Below are 25,466 nucleotides of genomic sequence, written 5' to 3' on the forward strand. Positions count from 1 at the left end.
TTTTAAATAAGAATTTGGGTGTGAATACTTTCCGAAGGCACTGTATATACTAGGATAAACAACGAGGTGGTTATTCTGTACAGTACAACATACTGTAACTTTCCCACAGTCAGCTAGTTCCTCCTCTCTCACCATCTAAGCAGGGAAAACATCAATTACAGTAAAACAACCCAATGTGTCCTCTCCAGGTGTCTCCTGCAGTTTACCCACATGGAACTAAAACTAGTCATGAACAGTCTCACTTCCTTTTCTTCAGCTGGATTCCATTCCAAAACGCTTGTCAAAATGACTAAATAGTTCAGTATGTTAAATTACTCATTCCTTCTTCTGAACCCTCACGAGTTTTTATGAATTACACTGAGAAAGAATAAGAAAGAGAGATTCTGACAGAGAGAGAGAGAAAGAGAGAGAGGGAGAGAGAGAAAGAGAGAGAGAGAGAGAAAAAGAGAGGAAGAGAGAGACGGGAAGCGCGAGATATAGAGAATGAGAGAGCGAGAGTGCAAAGTATCATACAGCTCTAAAGCTTGCGTGCCAAACTCAGCAACTGTTGAGAGATACTAGGTGATCTCTGCTATCCTGTAATGACAACATGGCCTCACCTTTATCTCTCTTCTTCCTGGTTCTGTCCAGGTGGTCTTTGAGCATGATGCGGACCTGCCGTTCGTTGGGCAGGTCTTTGATGAACGAGTGCCTTAGGAGGGTTTCTGTAGCGGGACGATGGAGGTAGTTCTTCACCAGACAGCTCTCCACAAAGGTCATTAACTTCTTGGACCTGGAGAGGACACAGAGAGGACACAGAGAGGACACAGGGCCACAACATGCTCAGGCAGTGTCCAAGATGGCAACCTAACCCTTGTAGTATGTAGTGCACTATTGTTGGCCAGATCCTCATGGGCTATTCGGAATAGGGTGTCATTTCAGACAGCCTCAACGTATTCCCAAAGTCTGCCACGCATGAACACAACTTTATTAAATTAATATTGAATAAACAAACAAACACAAGGCTTCATGCATTATGAAAGGGTTGCTGAGGACATGTGAACTGGAAGACAAAAGTTTCTCTACCTTCCCTTCCCATTGTATCTAAAAAGCCAAATTTTAGACTCCTGCATGAAGTCAAACTGTTACTGTAGGGGTTTGTCTTCTCACACTATGATGCTAAAATGATAAACAGGAACGTGACAATCAACCATATGTGCTCAGCCTAAACTAATGGTACAGTATACAACAAAAAGTGACATACGGGGCAAGGAAGGGACATTGTATTGCAGCAGTTTTGTTGGCAGTAATGTTATTGGAGCTAGCTAAGCAAGGGTAAAAGGTGAAGGAAGCCGGAGGGAGGCTGAATGAGTTTTGAACACTCTGGGGAAAACATTCCTGCTGTGTTGTTGATGCTCTGTGGTGTGTGAGAGTGGTGTCTCTGAGGGAGAGAGGCATCGTGGTGTCACTAAGGGAGGCAGAGTGGTGTCTCTAAGGGAGAGAGGCATCGTGGTGTCGCTAAGGGAGGCAGAGTGGTGTCGCTAAGGGAGAGAGGCATCGTGGTGTCACTAAGGGAGGCAGAGTGGTGTTTCTAAGGGAGAGAGGCATTGTGGTGTCTTTAAGGGAGGCAGAGTGGTGTCTCTAAGGGAGGGAGGCAGAGTGGTGTCTCTAAGGGAGCGAGACAGAGTGCTGTCTCTAAGGGAGAGAGGCAGAGTGGTGTCTCTAAGGGAGCGAGGCAGACTGGTGTCTCTAAGGGAGGGAGGCATCGTGTTGTCTCTGAGGGAGGGAGGCAGAGTGGTGTCTCTAAGGGAGGGAGGCAGAGTGGTGTCTCTAAGGGAGAGAGGCAGAGTGGTGTCTCTAAGGGAGCAAGGCAGAGTGGTGTCTCTAAGGGAGGGAGGCATCGTGTTGTCGCTAAGGGAGGCAGAGTGGTGTCGCTAAGGGAGGGAGGCAGAGTGGTGTCTCTAAGGGAGAGAGGCAGAGTGGTGTCGCTAAGGGAGGCAGAGTGGTGTCTCTAAGGGAGGGAGGCAGAGTGGTGTCTCTAAGGGAGCGAGACAGAGTGCTGTCTCTAAGGGAGAGAGGCAGAGTGGTGTCTCTAAGGGAGCGAGGCAGAGTGGTGTCTCTAAGGGAGAGAGACAGAGTGCTGTCTCTAAGGGAGGGAGGCATCGTGTTGTCTCTGAGGGAGGGAGGCAGAGTGGTATCTCTAAGGGAGAGAGACAGACTGGTGTCTCTAAGGGAGCGAGGCAGAGTGGTGTCTCTAAGGGAGGGAGGCATCGTGTTGTCTCTGAGGGAGGGAGGCGGGGTGGTGTCTCTAAGGGAGGGAGGCAGAGTGGTGTCTCTAAGGGAGTGAGACAGAGTGCTGTCTCTAAGGGAGCGAGGCAGAGTGGTGTCTCTAAAGGAGGTAGAGTGGTGTCTCTAAGGGAGGCAGAGTGGTGTCTCTGAGGGAGGGAGGCAGAGTGGTATCTCTAAGGGAGAGAGAGAGTGGTGTCTCTCAGGGAGGGAGGCATTGTGGTGTCGCTAAGGGAGAGAGAGTGGTGTCGCTAAGGGAGGGAGGCAGAGTGGTGTCTCTAAGGGAGAGAGGCATCGTGGTGTCGCTAAGGGAGGCAGAGTGGTGTCGCTAAGGGAGAGAGGCATCGTGGTGTCACTAAGGGAGGCAGAGTGGTGTCTCTAAGGGAGAGAGGCATTGTGGTGTCTTTAAGGGAGGCAGAGTGGTGTCTCTAAGGGAGGGAGGCAGAGTGGTGTCTCTAAGGGAGCGAGACAGAGTGCTGTCTCTAAGGGAGAGAGGCAGAGTGGTGTCTCTAAGGGAGAGAGGCAGAGTGGTGTCTCTAAGGGAGGGAGGCATCGTGTTGTCTCTGAGGGAGGGAGGCAGAGTGGTGTCTCTAAGGGAGGGAGGCAGAGTGGTGTCTCTAAGGGAGTGAGACAGAGTGCTGTCTCTAAGGGAGCGAGGCAGAGTGGTGTCTCTAAAGGAGGTAGAGTGGTGTCTCTAAGGGAGGCAGAGTGGTGTCTCTGAGGGACGGGGGCATCGTGGTGTCGCTAAGGGAGGCAGAGTGGTGTCTCTAAGGGAGCGAGACAGAGTGGTGTCTCTAAGGGATCGAGGCAGAGTGGTGTCTCTAAGGGAGAGAGACAGAGTGGTGTCTCTCAGGGAGAGAGGCAGAGTGGTGTCTCTAAGGGAGGCAGAGTGGTGTCTCTGAGGGACGGCGGCATCGTGGTGTCGCTAAGGGAGGCAGAGTGGTGTCTCTAAGGGAGGCAGAGTGGTGTTTCTAAGGGACGGAGGCAGAGTGGTATCTCTAAGGGAGGGAGGCAGAGTGGTGTCTCTGAGGGAGGGAGGCAGAATGGTGTCGCTAAGAGAGAGAGCTGTCTTTCTTACCATTTCTTTGATTTGAGCTTGGGGGGCAGGTTGCGAGGAATGAGGAACAGGGCTCTCATGGGATGCATGTCACACAAGGCTGGGGACAGAGACAGACAGAGAAACTATGGTTACATCCCAAATGGCACAATATTCCCTTTTTTTGCGCTACTTTTAACCAGGGCCTCTTGTCAAAAGTAGTGCACTATGTAGGGAATAGGGTGCTGTTTAGAATGCACAAGACAGAAAGTGGACTGAGGTTATGAGAGGCCCCATTGTGCCCCAATCACATGACAGGGGATGGAAGAAGTGTTCCACAGTGTTGTCAATGTTAGGCTACAGTCCTGTCCTGTTACACTCAGCCTGATAGTAGTATATACTACACAGTCCCTACTACCATAGTCACAGTAAGTAGGGGTGTTGAGGGTATCTCCTCAAAAGTTTGGACACATCTAGTGATTCCAGGGGTTTTCTTTATTTTTACAATTTGCTATATGCATGTCTTTCCATCTTAATGCATTTGAGCCAATCAGTTGTATTGTGACAAGGTAGGGGTGGTATACAGAAGATAGCCTTATTTGGTAAAAGACCAAGTCCATATTATGGCAAGAAAAGCTCAAATAAGCAAAGAAAAACGACAGTCCATCATTACTTTAAGACATGAAGCTCAGTCAATGTTTCTTCAAGTGCAGTCACAAAAACCATCAAGCGCTATGATGAAACTGGCTCTCACGAGAACGGCCACAGGAAAGGAAGACCCAGAGTTACCTCTGCTGCAGAGGATAAGTTCATTAGAGTTAACAGCCTCAGAAATCGGCAATTAACTGCACCTTAGATTGCACCTCACAGAGTTCAAGTAACAGACACATCTCAACATCAACTGGCCTTCATGGTCGAATTTCTGCAAAGAAACCACTACTAAAGGACACCAATAATAAGAAGAGACTTGCTTGGGCCAAGAAACACTAGCAATGGACATTAGACCGGTGGAAATCTGTCCTTTGGTCTGATGAGTCCAAATTTGAGATTTCTGGTTCCAACCGCCGTGTCTTTGTGAGACGCAGAGTAGGTGAACGGATCATCTCTGCATGTGTGGTTCCCACCGTGAAACATGGAGGAGGAAGTGTGATGGTATGGGGGTGCTTTGCTGGTGACACTGTCAATGATTTATTTAGAATTCAAGGCACACTTAACCAGCATGGCTACCACAGCATTCTGCAGCGATACGCCATCTCATCTGATTTGCGCTTTGTGGGACTATCATTTGTTTTCAACAGGACAATGATCCAACACACCTCCAGGCTGTGTAAGGGCTATTTTACCAAGAAAGAGAATGATGGAGTGCTGCATCAGATGACCTGGCCTCCACAATCAGCTGACCTCAACCCAATTGAGATGGTTTAAGATGAGTTGGACCGCAGAGTGAAGGAAAAGCAGCCAACAAGTCCTCAGCATATGTGGGAACTCCTTTAAGACTGTTGGAAAAACATTCCAGGTGAAGCTGGTTGAGAGAATGCCAAGAGTGTACAAAGCTGTCATCAAGGCAAAGGGTGACTACTTTGAAGAATCTCACATTTAAAATGTATTTTGAATTGTTTAACACTTTTTTGGTTACTACATGATTCCATATGTGTTATTTCATAGTTTTGATGTCTTCACTATTATTCTACAATGTAGAAAATAGTAAAAATAAAGACACACTCTTGAATGAGTAGGTATGTCCAAACTTTTGACTGGCACTGTATACTTATTGATACAATTTTGGGGAGAACAAAATAATATTTCACAAAAGTAGTACACTGGGCCTTCATCAGTCCTGTTTTAGCAGACCGATATAGCATCTGCAAGCACGGGCAAACTCACAGTTATTGCAACAAAACTCAAAAGTACAACATTGTACAGTAAGACTGAAAATACAGCATAATGATGTAGGATACAAAAAATGCTTAAAAGAAAATAAACCATATAATTACAGCAGAGCATATTAGCCATGGACTAGAAAACCCTCCAGCTATAAGATGTGGAGGAGAAAGAGAAGATTTCTGAGATTGTAATGTGTATGGACAGGAGAGAAGGGAGGAGGGTAACACTTACGTGGTGCTCCTTCAGCCATCTCCAGAGCTGTGATTCCCAGAGACCACAGGTCACTCTATAGGGAGTCATCCAGTCAGAGCCATTTCAGATTCACACGACAGAAATACAGACAGAAATACATAAAGTACACATCCACACACACACACACACACACACACACACACACACACACACCCACAGACAAACACAAATAAACCCCCACACCCCCCACATACACATTCACGCACGCAAAAATGGCATTTCCAGCAGAGATTGGCTCCCTTTTACCCTGTAGTCATAGGTTGAGTCTGGGTTCTCGTCACAGGCAATGACCTCAGGGGCCATCCAGTACGGAGTCCCAATAAAGGTGTTCCTCCTCCCTATCGTCCTGTCCAGCTGAGCACTCACCCCAAAGTCAACTGGCAAAGACAAGACACTGTGTTTGAACAGATTAAACCACACCCACAAGGGAACAGCAGGCAAATACTGAAGTGACAGTGACAAATCCTTTCGACTGTGGCTATGTGGGATGTGAGTTGAACTTTGTCTCCTAGCCCTTACCCAGCTTGACCTCCGCATTCTCAGTCAGCAGCACGTTCTGGCCTTTGATGTCACGGTGAATGACGTGGTGTGAGTGGAGGTGAGACAGGCCCTGTGTTGACACACACATACACACACGCACGATGTCAGGACACCACACACAAACAAACAAACACACATGCACGCGCACACACACACACACACACACACACACACACACACACACACACACACACACACACACACACACACACACACACACACACACACACACACACACACACACACACACACACACACACACACACACACACACACACATCACATAATCTCTCTCTCTCTCTCTCAGAACTTGGGAACAGGCACAGCGAGGAAGTGTACAATGCTTCAAAGGAGTGAAAAATAAATTCAGGATGTTTGTTTATTTAAGATAATGACTTCACCGTGTTCCGCTGCTATCTGCTACGATGCCCCCTGCCCTGTGGGTCACCGTGTAGCCTAACTCTCAATGACTGTCCTACCATAAATTTAGAAGAAAAAGCTCCTAATCCAAAACAATAACTCTCCTGCTACAATACGGCCGATATAGGATGAGATGAACTCTCTGAAGTGATTCTCATGACCTTTATATTCCCCAGGGGTTTGGGGAGAACATATTATCTCTATCTCCAGTAGCACTACTCACTCGGAGGACCTCCCTGCAGATGTAGGCGATCCAGTCCTCCTTTAGGCTGTTCCCTTTAGTCTTCTTCACAAGGTCAGTGACTGAGCCCGCCCCACAGTACTCCATCACCAGCTATACAGACAGACAGACAGACAGACAGACAGACAGACAGACAGACAGACAGACAGACAGACAGACAGACAGACAGACAGACAGACAGACAGACAGACAGACAGACAGACAGACAGACAGACAGACAGACAGACAGACAGACAGACAGACAGACAGACAGACAGACAGACAGACAGACAGACAGACAGACAGACAGACAGACAGACAGACAGACAGACAGACAGACAGACACGACGCACACACACACACAGAGGAATTGGCTCAGACAGATGCCAGGCCACCAGCAGAACAGCACCCTTTAACACACGACTGTGGCAAAGCCTACAACACCGTCACATCCCACTATAGGCACACAGCACACAAGGAAAGGCAAAGATACAACTCATCATTTGTCATTTGATTATTGTTATCGGGAAATGTGTAGGAGTAGGACCCAGAGATTTTCCTGGTATTATTCATGGTGTCAGGAAAAACTCATGGCCCATGTTAAGTTTTCCAGGACCATGTTTTTTGGTGCTATAGAACGTGTATGAGCTGTACATACATACAGATAGAGGCCTTCTTAAATATGATGCATTACTAAGATACCATGATTGAAGTGAGGAGAAATCAACAGAGACATGGAGAACAGCCACTCACCCACAGCTGGTCATCCTGACCTGCACGACTCTTCTTCACAAAGGCACCATAGTATGTAGCTATATTCCTATGATGGGAATATGTCTTCAACATATTAATCTCTAATTTGATTTCCTCTTCTTCCTCCTGTACACAAAAAAGGATATTAACAATTGTTTATATTAAACTTGACAACGGAAAACAGCAGGCCGTAATGCAACCAAACCAAAACCCAGGGAGTGAAAACCCTGCTTCTCTTCCTGCCCCTGCACAGAACAGTTACAGTTGACTTTTAAGACAAAATTCAAATTAAACTGAGCTGGCAGATTTGTGCTGGGCTCGCCATACTGGTGAGATGTGCTGTTAGCCTCGCTGGACCCACGGGCCTGCCAACACACATGGCAATCAACAGCAGTGGTAATATCACTGGCTCAGTCACTACCAATTATGGAGTGTGGGTTTGGAGTCCATTTTAGCATTCATGTTTACATTGCACGGGGCCCTAAGGAGATGTTAATTGATTTGTTTCTTCCCATATGCTCCACTGACAGACCCTCACTAAGGCTAAGGGAGGGCTCATGTAGCGTAGCATGTCTTTGGTGTGGAGATAGAAACAGACAGCTTCTCCTTAAGAAGCAGTAGTGTGTGTCAGGGGCCTAGACGGGATTTGTTTTGTGTGTGAAGCCTTGGAAAAGCATGATGACACACGTATGCATTGCATTTCCATTCCCAGGGGTTTTCATAGTGTAGTATAGTCAACGGACTGCAACATGACACTGTCTTTCCTGCCAGGAAAACCACAACACCCCCATGCTTCTGGACAGAATATTAGAGATTTGCTTTGACTTGGTTAAACATTTACTGTTGACTAGTTCATTCCAGATTTACAGGGGCTGATAGCTTGTCTGGTTTGTTTAACAATAACGAAAATAATTACAGGATTATAAATGTGTTGTTTTCTGTACCAATACACAGACTTAACAACCAATACACAGACTTAACAACCGATACACACCAGAAATAGACTGCTATATAATAAAATGAGGGAATTTATCTTCTCTATAACTTTTCCCTGAACGGTAGCAGTACAGCAGAAGAGGCTTAAATGGGGACACCAGGCATTTTCTCTCTCTATTCTCACCTCACAAAAGGCCTCCCTGCTCCTGTCTCCTGACCCCGAGAGACACAGCAGCTTCATTCAACATAGGCATTTGACCCCTCATAGAGCTGAGTAATCTCTCTTAAAGAATGCTACCTCTCTATCCTGGAAAGGGAGACAACCTTAACTGAACCTTCCTTTCCCTTTAAATCAAACCAGGAACAAGAGGAGAGGAAATTCCTACTAGGAAAGGACCCGACACAGACGCTCTTTGTACAGGACAATGTCTCAATCCCCAGGAGGGTTTGAGGCGAGTGACCGGGCCGCGACTGGGGCCTGGGTCTGGGCTGAGGCCAGGCAGCCTGAATAGTGGGAGATAATGGAGGGGGAGCGAGGGAAGGGGAGTGAGGGTGAGGGATGGGAGGTTTTGGATATGTGGGGAGGGATGTGTTTTCGGGGAGAGGCCCTGGGCCTTCAGAGAGGGGCTATTCAGTTGTACAGGAAATCTCCTGCTGATATCTCTCAGGGCAGATAGACAATACAAGATGGGCAGGGAAAGGGAAAAGGCTGAAGAGAGATAGTCAGAGAGCCGGGGGGAGGGGTGTGTGTGTTATCTTCTCTGCTTAAACTCCTTGGGGTGCAATATGGTGAACTGGGCTTCTTAAACACACCTCAGCATTGCAGATATCCAGGCTGTACCACAACCGGCTGTGATTGGGAGTACCATCGGTCGGCGCACAATTGGTCCAGCTTCGTCCGTCATTGTAAATAAGAATTTGTTCTTAACTGACTTGCCTAGTTAAATAAAGGTTAAATAAAATACATTTTAAAAATAAAAAAATCCTTCACGTGTTAGGATGACACAACACCTGTAATATCAGCAAGCAATACAAGGCTTATCTTATTAAAACACAGATATTGGATAACTTAATATCAGTTTTAATGTTATGTTTTGATGATGATACATTTGAAACTGTGTCTTATATTCTCTATTGAGTGAGTAGTGAAATAATGATTTGTTATCATGAAGTGTGTTGAACTTAAGTCACTCTAGGACAAACATAATTTCAGATTGCACTGCAGAGACTGTCTGATGCTGTTTATCCCTCAACTCCCAAAACTCAGATCTTAGTTTAAAATGTGCCTCAAAACGAGAAAAAAAATCAGATTTAATTAAATCTTTGGCCATGTACACTTTGTGCTATTGTAATAACATTCCTCTTTGTTCTCGTAGCAGGCCAGGAGGGCCAACTCAATCAAGTAGGTAGTGTCATCACCAGGTAGCTTTATTGGCCTGAGGGAATGAGATGATTGAACTTTCCCTGAACAAACATGGCTCCCAGTGTTCTCACCTCCTGATTGACAGCTCAGGATATAATAACCTTTGGTGCGCTGTGTTAACCGGGCCTCATTTGCATTTCTAAAATAAAACACCTCCTTTGAAGGGAAACTCTGATCTGAGTTTGATGTGATGAAACCTTTGGGGTCCCCTCCTCAGCCCCTCCTTGCCTCTTTGACTCGGCAGAGTGGCAGTCACACGGCTGTGGCCCTCCCTGCATACAGTATTTCTGGGTGGCTTTGACGGGCAGGGAGGAAGGGATGGAGACAGGAACCAGGAAGTAGCCATCTTACCTCTGTCACGTCCATGACCTTGATAGCAGCCAGCTGTCCTGTCTTCACATGTCGACCCTGTTGAGACACAAGGACAGTTAGGAGCACAGTTAGGGACAGAATGGCCATCGGCCGCCACTGATAGCTGAGACGATCAAGGACCTCAGAGAGTTGAGTAAAATTGGTATTGTGACCCTAGAAGTAAAAGAAGGTATTTAGTGCATAGTCATTTAGGCTAATTGCATAAACATAATGCAGTAGTTAAGCTTATTGTTGAGAAAATAACAACATTTTATGAAAAATACTTTTTAAGATAAACACATCATTCAATACAGGGCAACAACCACACTAGTAACCACAACGGAAAGTCTAGTGTCTAAGACAATGTCTACCAGTCAGTTGAGGTGAATTGAGAGAGAGGAAAATGTATATATTTATCCAACTGAGTATGGTGGCTGTGTCCATTTGAGCAGAAAAAGAGGGAAAGAGAAGTAGAAGAGCAGTGCTACGTAAAAATATTAAACGTGTTGGAACCTGAGGAGCAGAAAAGTAGGTACAGCAACTGTTATTTGTGAAAAGTTTGCAGAGAAAATGTAACAAGGGCTGAGCCGAGGCAGTACGTCTCACTAGACTGACCTCCATTGTTTGTTTATTTGAAAAATGGCTCATATCATCAACACAATTTACTGTTGTCTACAGAATATCATGTACATATGGAAAGATTGAGTAGCTTGAAAATACCACAAAATGCTGTTATCCACCTCAGAACCCACCCTCCCACCCATGAAATGCATATGAGTTAATATCCTATTTCCAAATCAGGAGTGCAGCGAGGGCCAATCAGATGGGACAATCACATAATCAATACAATGCATTTAGCTGCCTCTCATGAACCAATAAGAGGCTGCTGTAACACTCTCCCTGACTGCAGCCATCTCGTCACAGCGCAGTGGGCTGAGGCAGATTAATGTTAGTCCGTCGCACTTTTACTGTTATTTTGCGAATGAATTTGCCATTTTGACAGGTGCCATATATTTGAGTTTCTTATGCAGTGGAGTGAATGTAATGACCGTGGTTTTGTATTCTCCTCATGACAACAGACTATAGTCAAACCAAGAGAGCTCTTATCATCCAGTATATGACAGTGCAGTTTTGCTCTAGATGCTAGAATAATTTATCCTCCAGGAGAGAGGAATGATCCTGACCTTTCATATGTGACTATGCTCACTGACAGAATGTGACACGACTGCTCATCTGTAATACAGCGCATTTGTAGAAGATGGAGATAATTGAGAACGAGCTTAGTAGCTAGTTTCCCATGTTACAGCCTGGCAATGCTGCTGTACAAAAAAAACCCGATAAATTATTTTTTAAAACATTCACTCAGCAAAGGTTAAAATCACACATTCATGGATATGTACATTTATAACAACCAAGCAATTTATTGGAGATAGGACAACTGTGACCAACATCCCTTTAACAAAATAAGAGGGCAGAATGCAGAAACATATGTGTCTCTTTTGCCTCAGTGCCTTTACACAAAAGTTTTTTTCTTACTTTGTCATTATGGATTACCTGTCTAAGCATTTTGTGTGTACACAAGGAGATCAAAGACTACCAATGCATTCAGTTGTATCCAGGAAGACAATCTCACACAGCTATACCAGGTGTGGACTACTCACTTCACCACAACACCACTATGCTCTCACAAGTCTGGTGTATTTGACCTTATTAACAAAACAGGAGAAGGAGTGAAAATGCACAAGGAGAGAGAACACTTTTAATTCCCAAGATTCTCTATAATAAGGATATTGGAAATTTAGCTATCCATTATCTAGATACAAGCTACCCATCTTAAGCAGAGTTTCTAATTCAACTCAGGGAAAACCTAAAGAGAGTTTCTCCATTGGTAGCTTGCCAGTATTGCTCCAATATATCCCAATGGCAATTGACAAGACACCCACTCATTCCATAAACGCAAGCTTGGGGAAAGGCATCAATCACATAGTATTGTGCAGCTGCACTGTTACACAATATGCAAGTCTACGTAACCGCAGTCTTGCACATCCACAGAAATGGGGGATCCTTACTCACTCACATATGTGATTACAATCCGATCCACAGATTGGCTTGAAATAAAACCCTAGCCTGGGTACAGTATTATTGCTACACTCCTAGAAAAAAGGGTTCCAAAAGAGTTCTTCAGCTGTCTACATAGGAAACCCTTTTTTGGTTCCAGGTAGAACACTTTTGGGTTTCAGGTAGAACCCTTTTAGGTTCCATGTCAATCTGGAACTAAAAAAGGTTCTTCAAAGGATTCTCCTATGGGGACAACCCAATAACCCTTTCTATGTTCTAGGTAGCATCTTTTTTTGTAAGAGTGTACTGTACATGTTGCAATAAAATAGAAAAAAACAAGCAAAAAGCAGTGCCTTTGAGTATAAGCATGTGTATTGCTATTTCCTGTATTGCTATTTGCCTGCCCATGTTATCTGTACGTACAGAACCAGTCAAAAGTTTAGACACACCTACTCAGCTTCATATGGTAGTCACCTGGAATGCATTTCAATTAACAGGTGTGCATTGTTAAAAGTTCATTTGTGGAATTTATTTCCTTCTTAATGCGTTTGAGCCAATCAGTTGTGTTGTGACAAGGTAGGGGCGGTATACAGAAGGTAGCTCTATTTGGTAAAAGACCAAGTCCATATTATGGCAAGAACAGCTCAAATAAGCAAAGAGAAACAACAGTAAATTATTACTTTAAGATATGAAGGTCAGTCAATGCCAAAAATTTCAACTTTGTATGTTTCTTCAAGTGCAGTAGCAAAAACCATCAAGCGCTTTGATGAAACTGGCTCTCATGAGGATCATTAGAGTTAACTGTACCTCATATTGCAGCACAAATAAATGCAGCACAAATAAATACTTGAACAGAGTTCAAGTAACAGACACATCTCAACATCAACTGTTCAGAGGAGCCTGCGTGAATCACAGACAGTGTATTGCTGCAAAGAAACCACTACTAAAGGACACCAATAATAAGAAGAGACTTGCTTGGGCCAAGAAACACAAGCAATGGACATTAGACCGGTGGAAATCTGTCCTGGTCTGATGAGTCCAAATTTGAGATTTCTGGTTCCAACCGCTGTGTCTTTGTGAGATGCAGAGTAGGAGAACGGATGATCTCTGCATGTACGGTTCCCACCATGAAGCATGGAGGAAGAGGCGTGATGGTGTGGGGGTGCTTTGCTGGTGACACTGTCTGTTATTTATTTAGAATTCAAGGCACACTTAAACAGCATGGCTACCACAGCATTCTGTGTGTGCTGCATCAGATAACCTGGCCTGCACAATCATCCGACTTCAACCCAATTTAAATGGTTTGGGATGAGTTAGACCGCAGAGTGAAAGGGAAAGCAGCCAATAAGTGCTCAGCATATGTGGGAACTCCTTCAAGACAGTTGTAAAAGCATTCCTCATGAAGCTGGTTGACAGAATGTCAAGAGTGTGCAAAGCTGGCATCAAGGCAAATGGTGGCTACTTTGAAGAATCTAAAATATATTTGGATTTGTTTAACAGTTTTTTGGTTACTACATGATTCCATGTGTTATTTTATTCCATATGTGATTCCATATACAATTAACACACTGCCCTTTCCCACCTGGACAAAAGGAACACGTATGTGAGAATGCTGTTAATTGACTACAACTCAGCTTTCAACACCATAGTGCCCACAAAGCTCATCACTAAGCTAAGGACCCTGGGACTAAACACCTCCCTCTGCAACTGGATTCTGGACTTCCTGACGGGCCACCCCCAGGTGGTAAGGGTAGGCAACAACATGTCTGCCACGCTGATCCTCAACACTGCAGCCCCTCAGGGGTGTATGCTTAGTCCCCTCCTGTACTCCCTGTTCGCCCACGACTGCGTGGCCAAACACAACTCCAACACCATCATTATGTTTGCTGACGACACAACAGTGGAAGGCCTGATCACCGACAATGACGAGACAGCGTATAGGGAGGTGGTCAGAGACCAGGCAGTGTGGTGCCAGGACAACAACCTCTCCCTCAATGTGAGCAAGACAAAGGATTGTGGACTCCAGGAAAAGGAGGGACGAATATGCCCCCATTAACATCAACAGAGCTGTAGTAGAGCGGGTCGAGAGTTTAAAGTTCCTTGGTGTCCACATCACCAATGAACTTTCATGGTCCAAACACACCAAGACAGTCGTGAAGAGGCCATGGCAACACCTTTTCCCCCCATCACCACCTGGTATGGCAACTGCACGGCATCTGACCTTAAGGCCAACAGCGAGTAGTGCGTACGCCCAGTACATAACTGGAGCCAAACTTCCTGCCATCCAGGACCTATATACCAGGTGGTGTCAGAGGAAAGACCCAAAAATTGTCAAAGACTCCAGTCACCCAAGTCATAGACTGTTCTCTCTGCTACCGCATGGCAAGCGGTACCGGAGCGCCAAGTCTAGGACCAAAAGGCTCCGTAACAGCTTCTACCCCAAAGCCATGAGACTTCTGAACAAATAATCAAATGGCCACTCTGACTATTTACATTGACACCCCCCCATTAGTTTTTTTACACTGTTACTACCAGCTGTTCAATATCTATGCATAGTCACTTCACCCCTACCTACATTAACAAATTACCTCAACTAACCTGTACCCCAGCACATTGAGTCGGTACAAGTACCCCCTGTATATAGCCTCGTTATTGTTATTTTATTGTGTTACTTTTTAATACTTTTTTACTTTGGTTTATTTGGTAAATATTTTATGAACTCTTTCTTGAACTGCACTGTTGATTAAGGGCTTGTAAGCATTTCACGATAAGGTCTACCTGTTGTATTCGGCGGATGTGACAAATAAAGTTTGATTTGATTTCATAGTTTTGATGTCTTCACTATTATTCTACAATGTAGAAAATAATACAATTAAAGAAAAACCCTTGATTGAGTAGGTGTGTCCAAACTTTTGACTGGTACTGTACTGTTGGGCATCAATATGAGTAGAGACTAGAGTGTTTGGTGGTTGGGCAGACAGCAGCAGGCCACACCATGTGAACAGAACTCTGAAGTAGACACTCAGCACCAGGTTCAATCAGGATGTGGGCCGGGGTTCCCCACGAGCACAGGCAGGAGTTAAAATGGCCACAGCTTCCTCTGCCAGAACAGCAGAGTGAGAGAGCAAGCACACATGGAAAATAACAAGACCTCATCTAATCGAATTGGATTAAAATCTGATTCTCCATTACAATAACAATGGGCTGAAAACTGTTGGGCCAATGACCATATACAAACAATAGAGTTCTAGGCAAATCAGATTTTTAACAAATGTTTTACAAAATTACAAATGTCTATTTCTTCTGTTAAAAATATATTAGTCACAAGAGGGATTGTGGCACATTCTTGCTTTGACCAAAATTATTTCTTAAACGTTAAGGCTGGCTGTGGTCCATTGCCACAGGCTATTTTCAAAGGGAAACAATTGAAGTTAGTTAATAAACAGGGGAAAAATGCTTTTAGTGGTCAGACAATTCACCAATAGTTGTGGGCAAGCAATGCAAGGTAGAGTATTTTTTTTTTACAATATACGGATGTAGGATCTTAATTTGATCACTCTTTTGTTGCTGAGAATTTTACTACACTGCAGGAAATGCAAACTTGTAGTGTATTTGAGTTTTTAAGTCTTGTAAAGGTTGTAATTTCCACTTGGAAAATTCAGACTTGATTTGCTCTAACAAACAAATGTATCAGCCACTACAAAAATGTTCATTCATAATAATCCACATAATATTTAACATTTCCTGTTGCTGCAGGATTATTTTCTTGCTTGCAAACTGGCTCAAATTAAGATCCTACATCTGTAGGGGAATAATTCCTAGTGTTAGTGGGATATGATACATTGAGACCTTGAACACGCAGTAGGACATACAGTAGGACAATAGTTATAGGTCTCACTCTCACGGAATCACTGCAGAAGTAGCAGATCATTTGATTTCCCATTTCTAAATGCTTATTTTAGTGTGCCAGCAAATCCTTTGGATAACATTTCAGACTAACATGTTCAAAAACAAGCATAGCAATTCGACACATACAACAACACAGAGTTACACATGGAATAAACAAAACATAAAGTCAATAATACTATAGAACAAAAGAAAACAAAAGGTCTAAATACAGTGAGTGCAAATGAGGTAAGTTAAGGCAATAAATAGGCCATGGTGGCGAAGTAATTACAATATAGCAATTAAACACTGGAATGGTAGATGTGCAGAAGATGAATGTGCAAGTAGAGATACTGGGGTGCAAAGGAGCAAGATAAATAAATACAGTATGGGGATGAGGTAGGTAGATAGATGGGCTGTTTACAGATGGGCTATGTACAGGTGCAGTGATCTGTGAGCTGCTCTGACAGCTGGTGCTTAAAGCTAGTGAGGGAGATATGAGTCTCCAGCTTCAGAGATTTTTGCAGTTCGAACCAGTCATTGGCAGCAGAGAACTGGAAGGAAAGGCGGCCAAAGGAAGAATTGGCTTTGGGGGTGACCAGTGAGATATACCTGCTGGAGCGCATGCTACGAGTGGGTGCTGCTATGGTAACCAGTGAGCTGAGATAAGGCGGGGCTTTACCTAGCAGAGACTTGTAGATAACCTATAGCCAGTGGGTTTGGCGACGAGTATGAAGCGAGGGCCAACCAACGAGAGCGTACAGGTTGCAATGGTGGGTAGTGTATGGGGCTTTGGTGACAAAACGGATGGCACTGTGATAGACTGCATCCAGTTTGTTGAGTAGAGTGTTGGAGGCTATTTTATAGATGACATCACCGAAGTCGAGGATCGGTAGGATGGTCAGTTTTACGAGGGTGTGTTTGGCAGCATGAGTGAAGGATGCTTTGTTGCGATATAGGAAGCCGATTCTAGATTTGACTTTGGATTGGAGATGCTTAATGTGAGTCTGGAAGGAGAGTTTACAGTCTAACCAGACACCCAGGTATTTGTAGTTGTCCACGTATTCTAAGTCAGAGCTGTCCAGAGTAGTGATGCTGGACAGGCGAGCAGGTGCGGGCAGTGATCGATTGAATAGCATGCATTTAGTTTTACCTGCGTTAAAGAGCAGTTGGAGGCCACGGAAGGAGAGTTGTATGGCATTGAAGCTCGTCTGGAGGTTAGTTAACACAATGTCCAAAGAGGGGCCAGAAGTACACAGAATGGTGTCGTCTGCGTAGAGGTGGATCAGAGAATCACCAGCAGCAAGAGCAACATCATTGATGTATACAGAGAAGAGAGTCGGCCCGAGAATTTAACCCTGTGGCACACCCATAGAGACTGCCAGAGGTCCGGACAACAGGCCCTCCGATTTGACACACTGAACTCTATCAGAGAAGTAGTTGGTAAACCAGGCGAGGCAATCATTTGAGAAACGAAGGCTGTCGAGTCTGCCAATAAGAATGTGGTGATTGACAAAGTCGAAAGCTTTGGCCAGGTCGATGAATATGGCAGCACAGTAATGTCTCTTATCGATGGTGGTTATGATGTCGTTTAGGATCTTGAGCGTGGCTGAGGTGCACCCATGACCAGCTCTGAAACCAGATTGCATAGCGGAGAAGGTACGTTGGGATTCGAAATGGTTTGTAATCTGTTTGTTAACTTGCCGTTCAAAGACCTTAGAAAGACAGGGTAGGATAGATATAGGTCTGTAGCAGTTTGGGTCTAGAGTGTCACCCCCTTTGAAGAGGGGGATGACCACGGCAGCTTTCCAATCTTTGGGAATCTCAGACGATACGAAAGAGAGGTTGAACAGGCTAGTAATAGGGGTTGCATCAATTTCAGCAGATCATTTTAGAAAGAAAGGGTCCGGAATGTCTAGCCCGGCTGATTTGTATGGTTCCAGATTTTGCAGCTCTTTCAGAACATCAGCTATCTGGATTTGGGTGAAGGAGAAATGGTGGGGGCTTTGGCAGGTTGCTGTGGAGGGTGCCGGGCAGTTGACCGGGGTAGGGGTAGCCAGGTGGAAAGCATGGCCAGGCGTAGAGAAATGCTTATTGAAATTCTCAATTATAGTGGATTTATCGGTGGTAACAGTGTTTCCTAGCCTCAGAGCAGTAGGCAGCTGGGAGGAGGTGCTCTTATTCTCCATGGACTTACAGTGTCCCAGAACTTTTTTGAGTTAGTACTACAGGATGCAAATTTCTGTTTGAAAAAGCTAGCCTTAGCTTTTCTAACTGCCTGTGTATATTTGTTCCTAACTTTCCTGAAAAGTTGCATATCACGGGGGCTATTCGATGCTAATGCAGAATGCCACAGGATGTTTTTGTGCTGGTCAAGGGCAGACAGGTCTGGAGTGAACCAAGGACTATATCTATTCCTAGTTCTACATTTTTGGAGTGGGGCATGCTTATTTAAGATGGTGAGGAAGGCACTTTTAAAGAATAGCCAGGCATCATCTACTGACGGGTTGAGGTCAATGTCATTCCAGGATACCCCGGCCATGTCGATTAGAAAGGCCTGCTTGCAGAATTGTTTTAGGGAGCGTTTGACAGTGATGAGGGGTGGTCGTTTGGTCGCAGACCCATTACGGATGCAGGCAATGAGGCAGTGATCGCTGAGATCTTGATTGAAAACAGCAGAGGTGTATTTGGAGGGCGAGTTAGTTAGGATGACATCTATGAGGGTGCCCGTGTTTACGAATATGGGGTTGTACCTGGTAGGTTCATTGATAATTTGTGTGAGATTGAGGGCATTGAGCTTAGATTGTAGGATGGCCGGGGTGTTAAGCATGTCCAAGTTTAGGTCACCTAGTAACACGAGCCCAGAAGATAGATGGGGGGCAATCAATTCACATATGGTATTGAGGGGACAGCTGGGGGCAGAGGGAGGTCTATAGCAAGCGGCAACAGTGAGAGACTTGTTTCTGGAAAGGTGAATTTTTAGAAGTAGAAGCTCGAATTGTTTGGGTACAGACTTGGATAGTAATACAGAACTCTGCAGGCTATCTTTGCAGTAGATTGCAACACTGCCCCCTTTGGCAGTTCTATCTTGGTGGAAAATGTTATAGTTAGCGATGGAGACTTCAGGGTTTTTGGTGGTTTTCCTAAGCCAGGACTCAGACATGGCTAAGACATCCGGGTTGGCAGAGTGTGCTAAAGCATTGAGTAAAGCAAACTTAGGTAGTAGGCTTCTAATGTTAACATGCATGAAACCAAGGCTTTTATGGTTACAGAAGTCAACAAATGAGAGCACCTGGGGAGTGGGAGTGGAGCTAGGCACTGCAGGACCTGGATTAACCTCCACATCACTAGAGGAACAGAGCAGAAGTAGGATAAGGGTACGGCTAAAGGCTATACGAACTGGCCGTCTAGCACGTTTGGAACAGAGAGTAAAAGGAGCAGGTTTCTGGGCACGATAGCATAGATTCAAGGCATAGTGTACAGACAAAGGTATGGTATGATGTGAGTACATTAGAGGTAAACTTAGGCATTGAGTAATGATGAGAGAGATATAGTCCCTGGAGACGTTTAAACCAGGTGATGTCATTGCATATGTAGTAGGTGGAACAACATGGTTGGTTAAGGCATATTGAGCAGGGCTAGCGGCTCTACAGTGAAATAAGACAGTAATCACTAACCAGGACAGTAATGGACGAGGCATATTGATATTAGAGAGACGCATGAGTAGCCAAGAGAACATATGGGTCCAGTGATTGGTTGGGCTGACTGGGGACATGGCGATTCAGACAGTTAGCAGGCCGATGCTAACAAGCTAACAGTTAGTAGGCTGGGGCTAAACAAGCTAGCAATTACCAGACCGGGGCTGGCAAGCTAGCAGTTAGCAGACCGGGTTAGCAAGCAAGCAGTTGGCAGACTGGGGCTAGCAGTTAGCAGACCGGGGCAGGCAAGCTAGCAGTTAGCAGACCGGGGCTAGCAAGTTAGCCTTTAGGGGACGTCGCAAATGGGGGTAAGTCTGTTTTTGCCTCTTCGTGCGGTGACGTCGATAGACCAGTCGTGGAATTAGTAGGCTTCCAAGTAGCTCTAGATAGCTAGCAGGCCGGTTAGCAGAATGGGCCTTCAGCGGACATCGCGCCTGAGGGGCCTGTTGGAATCCTCGGGCAGTTTATGTCGGTATTCCAGTCGTAGAGGATCGGCGGGGTTCCGTGCCCCGTACCGGCAGTAGAATGAGTCCGGATATTGTAGCCCAGGAGTGGGCTTCGGTGGTAGCACAGGAGCCCTGGCCGAGCTAGCTTCAGGCTAATTGGTGCTTGCTCTGGGATGGAAACGCTAGCCGGGAGTAGTCACCCGGGATTGCAGTTAGCTAGTTGCGAAGATCCAGATGAAAATGTTCCGAGTTTGTGATAGGAATCCGGGGATATGGGGAAAAAAATATATACAATTATAATAGGTCCGTTATGCTCTGGTTTGAGTCACGTTGTTCGAACTGGCGAGAGCATTCCGAGCTAAAGGTTAGCTGATGACCGCTAGCAATGGTTTGCTGACTGATAGCTGGTAGGTAGTTAGCTGGCTAGCTTCAGTTGAGGGATTCCAGATCCGAAGTAAATAGAAATACTTTTGAAAAAAACAGATCCACGCCACATTGGGTGATGCGGGTTGCAGGAGAGTATTTAGAAGTTGAGGTTTAGGAAAATATTTTAAAAAGATATGCGAAGAAAAAGATGTAAAAAGATATATACAAGGGACACGACAGGACAAAGACGCCATCTTGGAAATCTTATTTGACAGATAATGAGTGCAAGCATGTGCACATGATCCAAAGCAGGCCATAAAGAGACTGCATGAGAGAGATGAGAGCACATTCCTCCTGCTGATCAAAGGAGACGAGAGAGAAAAGAGCAAACTGTCCACTAATCAGCCCGCGGCTCAAACCCCTTCAACCTCTTCAGCATTCCACACAGCACACAGTGAGCCTGCTCTCTCTGAAACACATTCAATTTGTGGGGGGGAGGCATTGCAAAAATCACATTCTCCATTCTAATAAAGAGACACTCAAGTCAGAGTTTCCCCTAGGATTTTTTTCAGCACTGGTGGAAAAGCTAGTGTATGGGGTTGGGGTAGTGGTAGTGGGCGTGGCCAATGGCGTGCTCTCCAACCTAAAATTTTAGAGGCCATTCTCTTGGCCACAGATACAAAGATGTTATGTTTTAAAGCTACAATATGCAACTTTTTGAGAGACATGACCAAATTCACATAGAAATGTGAGTTATAGATTTTTAATTCCGTTGAAAGCAAGTCTAGGAATCGGTAGATCTGTTCTATGTGTGCTATTTCTATGCTTCCCGTTCTGAAGTTTCGTTTTTGAGTCTTTTCCTTTCGGTTTTGTACACCAGCTTCAAACACCGGTTTAGATGATACAATGATTCTCTACACAATGACAGCTTATTTTGTCACATAAACTGAAATTAGGCAAACTATAACCAGGAAAATGGTAGAGCGATTTCTGCATAGTGCTTCCTTAAAACTAATTTCCTGCAATTCTACACATGAGAAAATATTATAGTTTTAAAGCTACACTATATATACAAAAGTATGTGACACCCCTTCAAATGAGTGGATTCGGCTATTTCAGCCACACCAATTTCTGACAGGTGTATAAAATCGAGCACATAGCCATGTAATCTCCATAGACAAACATTGGCAGTAGAATGGCCTTACTGAAGAATTCAATGAATTTCAACGTGTCACTGTCATAGGATGCCACCTTTCCAACAAGTCAGTTCATCAAATTTCTGCCCTGCAAGAGCTGCCCCGGTCAAATCAAATTTTATTGGTCACATACACATGGTTAGCAGATGTTAATGCGAGTGTAGCGAAATGCATGTGCTCCCTCTGCTGTTTCCTGCAGTCCATGATCATCTCCTTTGTTTTGTTGACGTTGAGTGAGAGGTTATTTTCCTGACACCACACTCCGAGGGCCCTCACCTCCTCCCTGTAGGCTGTCTCATCGTTGTTGGTAATCAAGCCTACCACTGTAGTGTCGTCTGCAAACTTGATGATTGAGTTGGAGGCGTGCATGACCACACAGTCATGGGTGAACAGGGAGTACAGGAGAGGGCTGAGAATGCACCCTTGTGGGGCCCCAGTGTTGAAGATAAGCGGGGTGGAGATGTTGTTTCCTACCTCCACCACCTGGGGGCGGCCCGTCAGAAAGTCCAGGACCCATTTGCACAGGGCGGGGTCGAGACCCAGTGTCTCAAGCTTAATGATGAGTTTGGAGGGTACTATGGTGTTGAATGCTGAGCTGTAGTCAATGAACAACATTCTTACATAGATATTCCTCTTGTCCAAATGGGATAGGGCAGTGTGCAGTGTGATGGCGAATGCATCGTCTGTGGACCTATTGGGGCGGTAAGGAAATTGGAGTGGGTCTAGGGTATCAGGTAGGGTGGAGGTGATATGATCCTTGACTAGTCTCTCAAAGCACTTCATGATGACAGAGGTGAGTGCTACGGGGCGATAGTCATTTAGTTCAGTTACCTTAGCTTTCTTGGGAACAGGAACAATGGTGGCCAACTTGAAGCATGTGGGGACAGCAGACTGGGATAGGGATTGATTGAATATGTCCATAAACACACCAGCCAGCTGGTCTGCACATGCTCTGAGGACGCGGCTAGGGATGCTGTCTGGGCCGGCAGCCCTGCGAGGGTTAACACGTTTAAATGTATTACTCACGTCGGCCATGGAGAAGGAGAGCCCACAGTCTTTGGTAGCGGGCCATGTCGGTGGCATTGAATTGTCCTCAAAGCGTGCAAAGAAGTTGTTTAATTTGTCTGGGAGCAAGACGTCCGCGACGGGGCTGGTTTTCTTTTTGTAATCCGTGATTGTCTGTAGACCCTGCCACATATTTCTCGTGGCTGAGCCATTGAATTGCGACTCTATTTTGTCTCTATACTGACGCTTTGCTTGTTTTATTGCCTTGCAGAGGGAATACCTACACTGTTTGTATTTGGTCATGTTTCCAGTCGCCTTGCCATGATTAAATGCGGTGGTTCGCACTTTCAGTTTTACGCGAATGCTGCCATCAATCCACGGTTTCTGATTAGGGAAGGTTTTAATTGTCACAGTGGGAACAACATCTCTAATGCACTTCCTAATAAACTCACTCACCGAGTTAGCGTATACGTCGATGTTATTGTCTGAGGCTACCCGGAACATATCCCAGTCCACGTGATTGAAGCAATCTTGAAGCGTGGAATCCAATTGGTCAGACCAGCATTGGACAGACCTAAGCATGGGCGTTTCCTGTTTTAGTTTATGCCTATAGGAGGGGAGCAACAAGATGGAGTCATGGTCAGATTTGCCGAAAGGAGGGCCATGTATGCATCGCAGAAGTTAGAATAACAGTGGTCCAGAGTTTTGCTCTAGCGGGTACAGCAATCAATGTGCTGGTAGAATTTAGTTAGCCTTGTTCTCAAATTAGCTTTGTTAAAATCCTCAGCTACAATAAATGCAGCCTCAGGATATATAGTTTCCAGTTTACATAGAGTCCAGTGAAGTTCTTTCAGGGCCGTCGAGGTATCTGTTGGGGGGGGTATACACGGCTGTGACTATAATCAAAGAGAATTCTCTTGGGAGATAATGCGGTCTGCATTTGATTGTAAGGAATTCTAGGTCAGGTGAACAAAAGGACTTAAGTTCCTGTATGAGTCGTAGATCATGAGTCGTTGATCATGAGACATACACCCCCACCCTTCCTCTTACCAGAGAGATGTTTATTTCTGTCGGCGAGACGCATGAAGAAACCTGGTGGCTGTACCGACTCTGACAACATATCCCGAGTGAGCCATGTTTCCATGAAACAGAGAATGTTACAATCTCTGATGTGTCTCTGGAAGGCAACCCCTGCCCTAATTTCGTCCACCTTGTTGTCTAGAGACTGGATATTGGCGAGTAGTATGCTCAGAAGCGGTGGATGGTGTGCTCGCCTTCTAAGTCTGACCAGGAGGCCACTCCGTCTGCCTTTCCTGCGGCGACGACGTTGTTTTGGGTCGGCCTCTGGGATTAGATCCAATGTTTAGGGTGGATGTCCGAACAAAGGATCCCCTTCGGCAAAGTTGTATTCCTGGTCATAATGTTGGTAAATTGATGTCGCTCTTATATCCAACAGTTCTTCCCATCTGTATGTAATAACACTTAAGATTTTCTGGGCTAACCATGTAAGAAATAATACATAAAAATACAAATTACTGCATAGTTTCCTAAGGATGTGAAGCGAGGCGACCATCTCTGTCTGCGCAATCTTGCATCATGTAAGATGCAAGATGGCAACTGTAAGACCTGTTATTATGAAGTGGAAATGTCTAGGAGCAACAACAGCTCAGCTGCGAAGTGGTAGGTCACACAAGCTCAGAGAACGGGATCGCAGAGTGCTGAAGCGCATAGTCCGAAAAATCATCTGTCCTCGGTTGCAACACTTCCAAACTGCCCCTAGAAGCAATGTCAGCACAAGAACTGTTCGTTGGGAGCTTCATAAAATGGGTTTCCATGGCCGAGCAGTCGCACACAAGCCTAAGATCACCATGCGAAGTGTCGGCTGGAGTGGTGTAAAGCTCGCGCCATTGGACTCTGGAGCAGTGGAAACGTGTTCTCTGGAGTGATGAATCACTCTTCACCATCTCGCAGTCCGATGGACTAATCTGGGTTCGGCAGATGCCAGGAGAACGCTACCAGCCCCAATGCATAGTGCCAACTATAACATTTGGTGGAGAAAGAATAATGGTCTGGGACTGTTTTTCGGGCTAGGCCCCTTAGTTCCAGTGAAGGGAAATCTTAACACTACAGCACATTTGTGGTAACAGTTTGGGGAAGGCCCAAATGATCTAATCTCATGCAATGAACCTCTCATCACAATACACTTCTTATCCACAACCTAGTAGTGTTGATAGAAGTGCCACTGCCTTTCTTCTGATGGAAATCTGCTGTTTATCATTCACTACTTCATGTTTTTCTGCCTGTCATTAGATACAATGTGAAAGGGGGAGAGAGGGGCTTTGCAGTATGGTTAGGGAATAATGAGGAAATCCCCTTTTGGACAGAAATAGCTCAGCGAGAGACCGGCTGCCCTTTCCACACCTCCCGCTGAGGGTAGGGTTTAGGGTTATTACCCAGTACTAGGGTTGGACAGTATCCAGATTTTCATACCATCAAACCATTTCTGTACAATACTGGGGTATGCGGTATTACTGGAAGTGCATACAAGGGGTACTATAAAAAAAAGCTATATATACAGTTGAAGTCGGAAGTTTACATACACTTTGGTTGGAGTCATTAAAACTAGTTTTTCAACCACTCCATACATTTCTTGTTAACAAACTATAGTTTTGGCAAGTCGGTTAGGACATCTACTTTGTGCATGACACAAGTCATTTTTCCAACAATTGTTT

At 45.1% G+C, this 25,466-nt stretch overlaps 1 protein-coding gene across 14 annotated transcripts in view; it reads right to left on the reverse strand.

Moving 5' to 3' along the window:
* The window catches only part of LOC106611981 (mitogen-activated protein kinase kinase kinase kinase 4), a 144,199-nt gene that overhangs the window by 109,310 nt on the left and 9,423 nt on the right, over nt 1-25,466 (reverse strand). For all 14 annotated transcript variants that reach the window (XR_006771060.1, XR_001330197.2, XR_006771061.1 and 11 more), the window contains exons 3-10: nt 10,081-10,137; nt 7,371-7,496; nt 6,621-6,731; nt 5,957-6,047; nt 5,684-5,814; nt 5,417-5,471; nt 3,344-3,422; nt 600-772 (exon numbers count right to left, since the gene is read on the reverse strand). Coding sequence is in view for 11 of the 14 variants with exons in the window: in XM_045724060.1 (XP_045580016.1) it covers nt 600-772; nt 3,344-3,422; nt 5,417-5,471; nt 5,684-5,814; nt 5,957-6,047; nt 6,621-6,731; nt 7,371-7,496; nt 10,081-10,137 (823 nt within the window). In the remaining 3 variants the exon portion in view is untranslated. The remainder of the gene's footprint in view (nt 1-599; nt 773-3,343; nt 3,423-5,416; nt 5,472-5,683; nt 5,815-5,956; nt 6,048-6,620; nt 6,732-7,370; nt 7,497-10,080; nt 10,138-25,466) is intronic.

Source organism: Salmo salar, chromosome ssa09 (genome assembly GCF_905237065.1).
Source record: "Salmo salar chromosome ssa09, Ssal_v3.1, whole genome shotgun sequence".
NCBI lineage: Eukaryota > Metazoa > Chordata > Actinopteri > Salmoniformes > Salmonidae > Salmo > Salmo salar.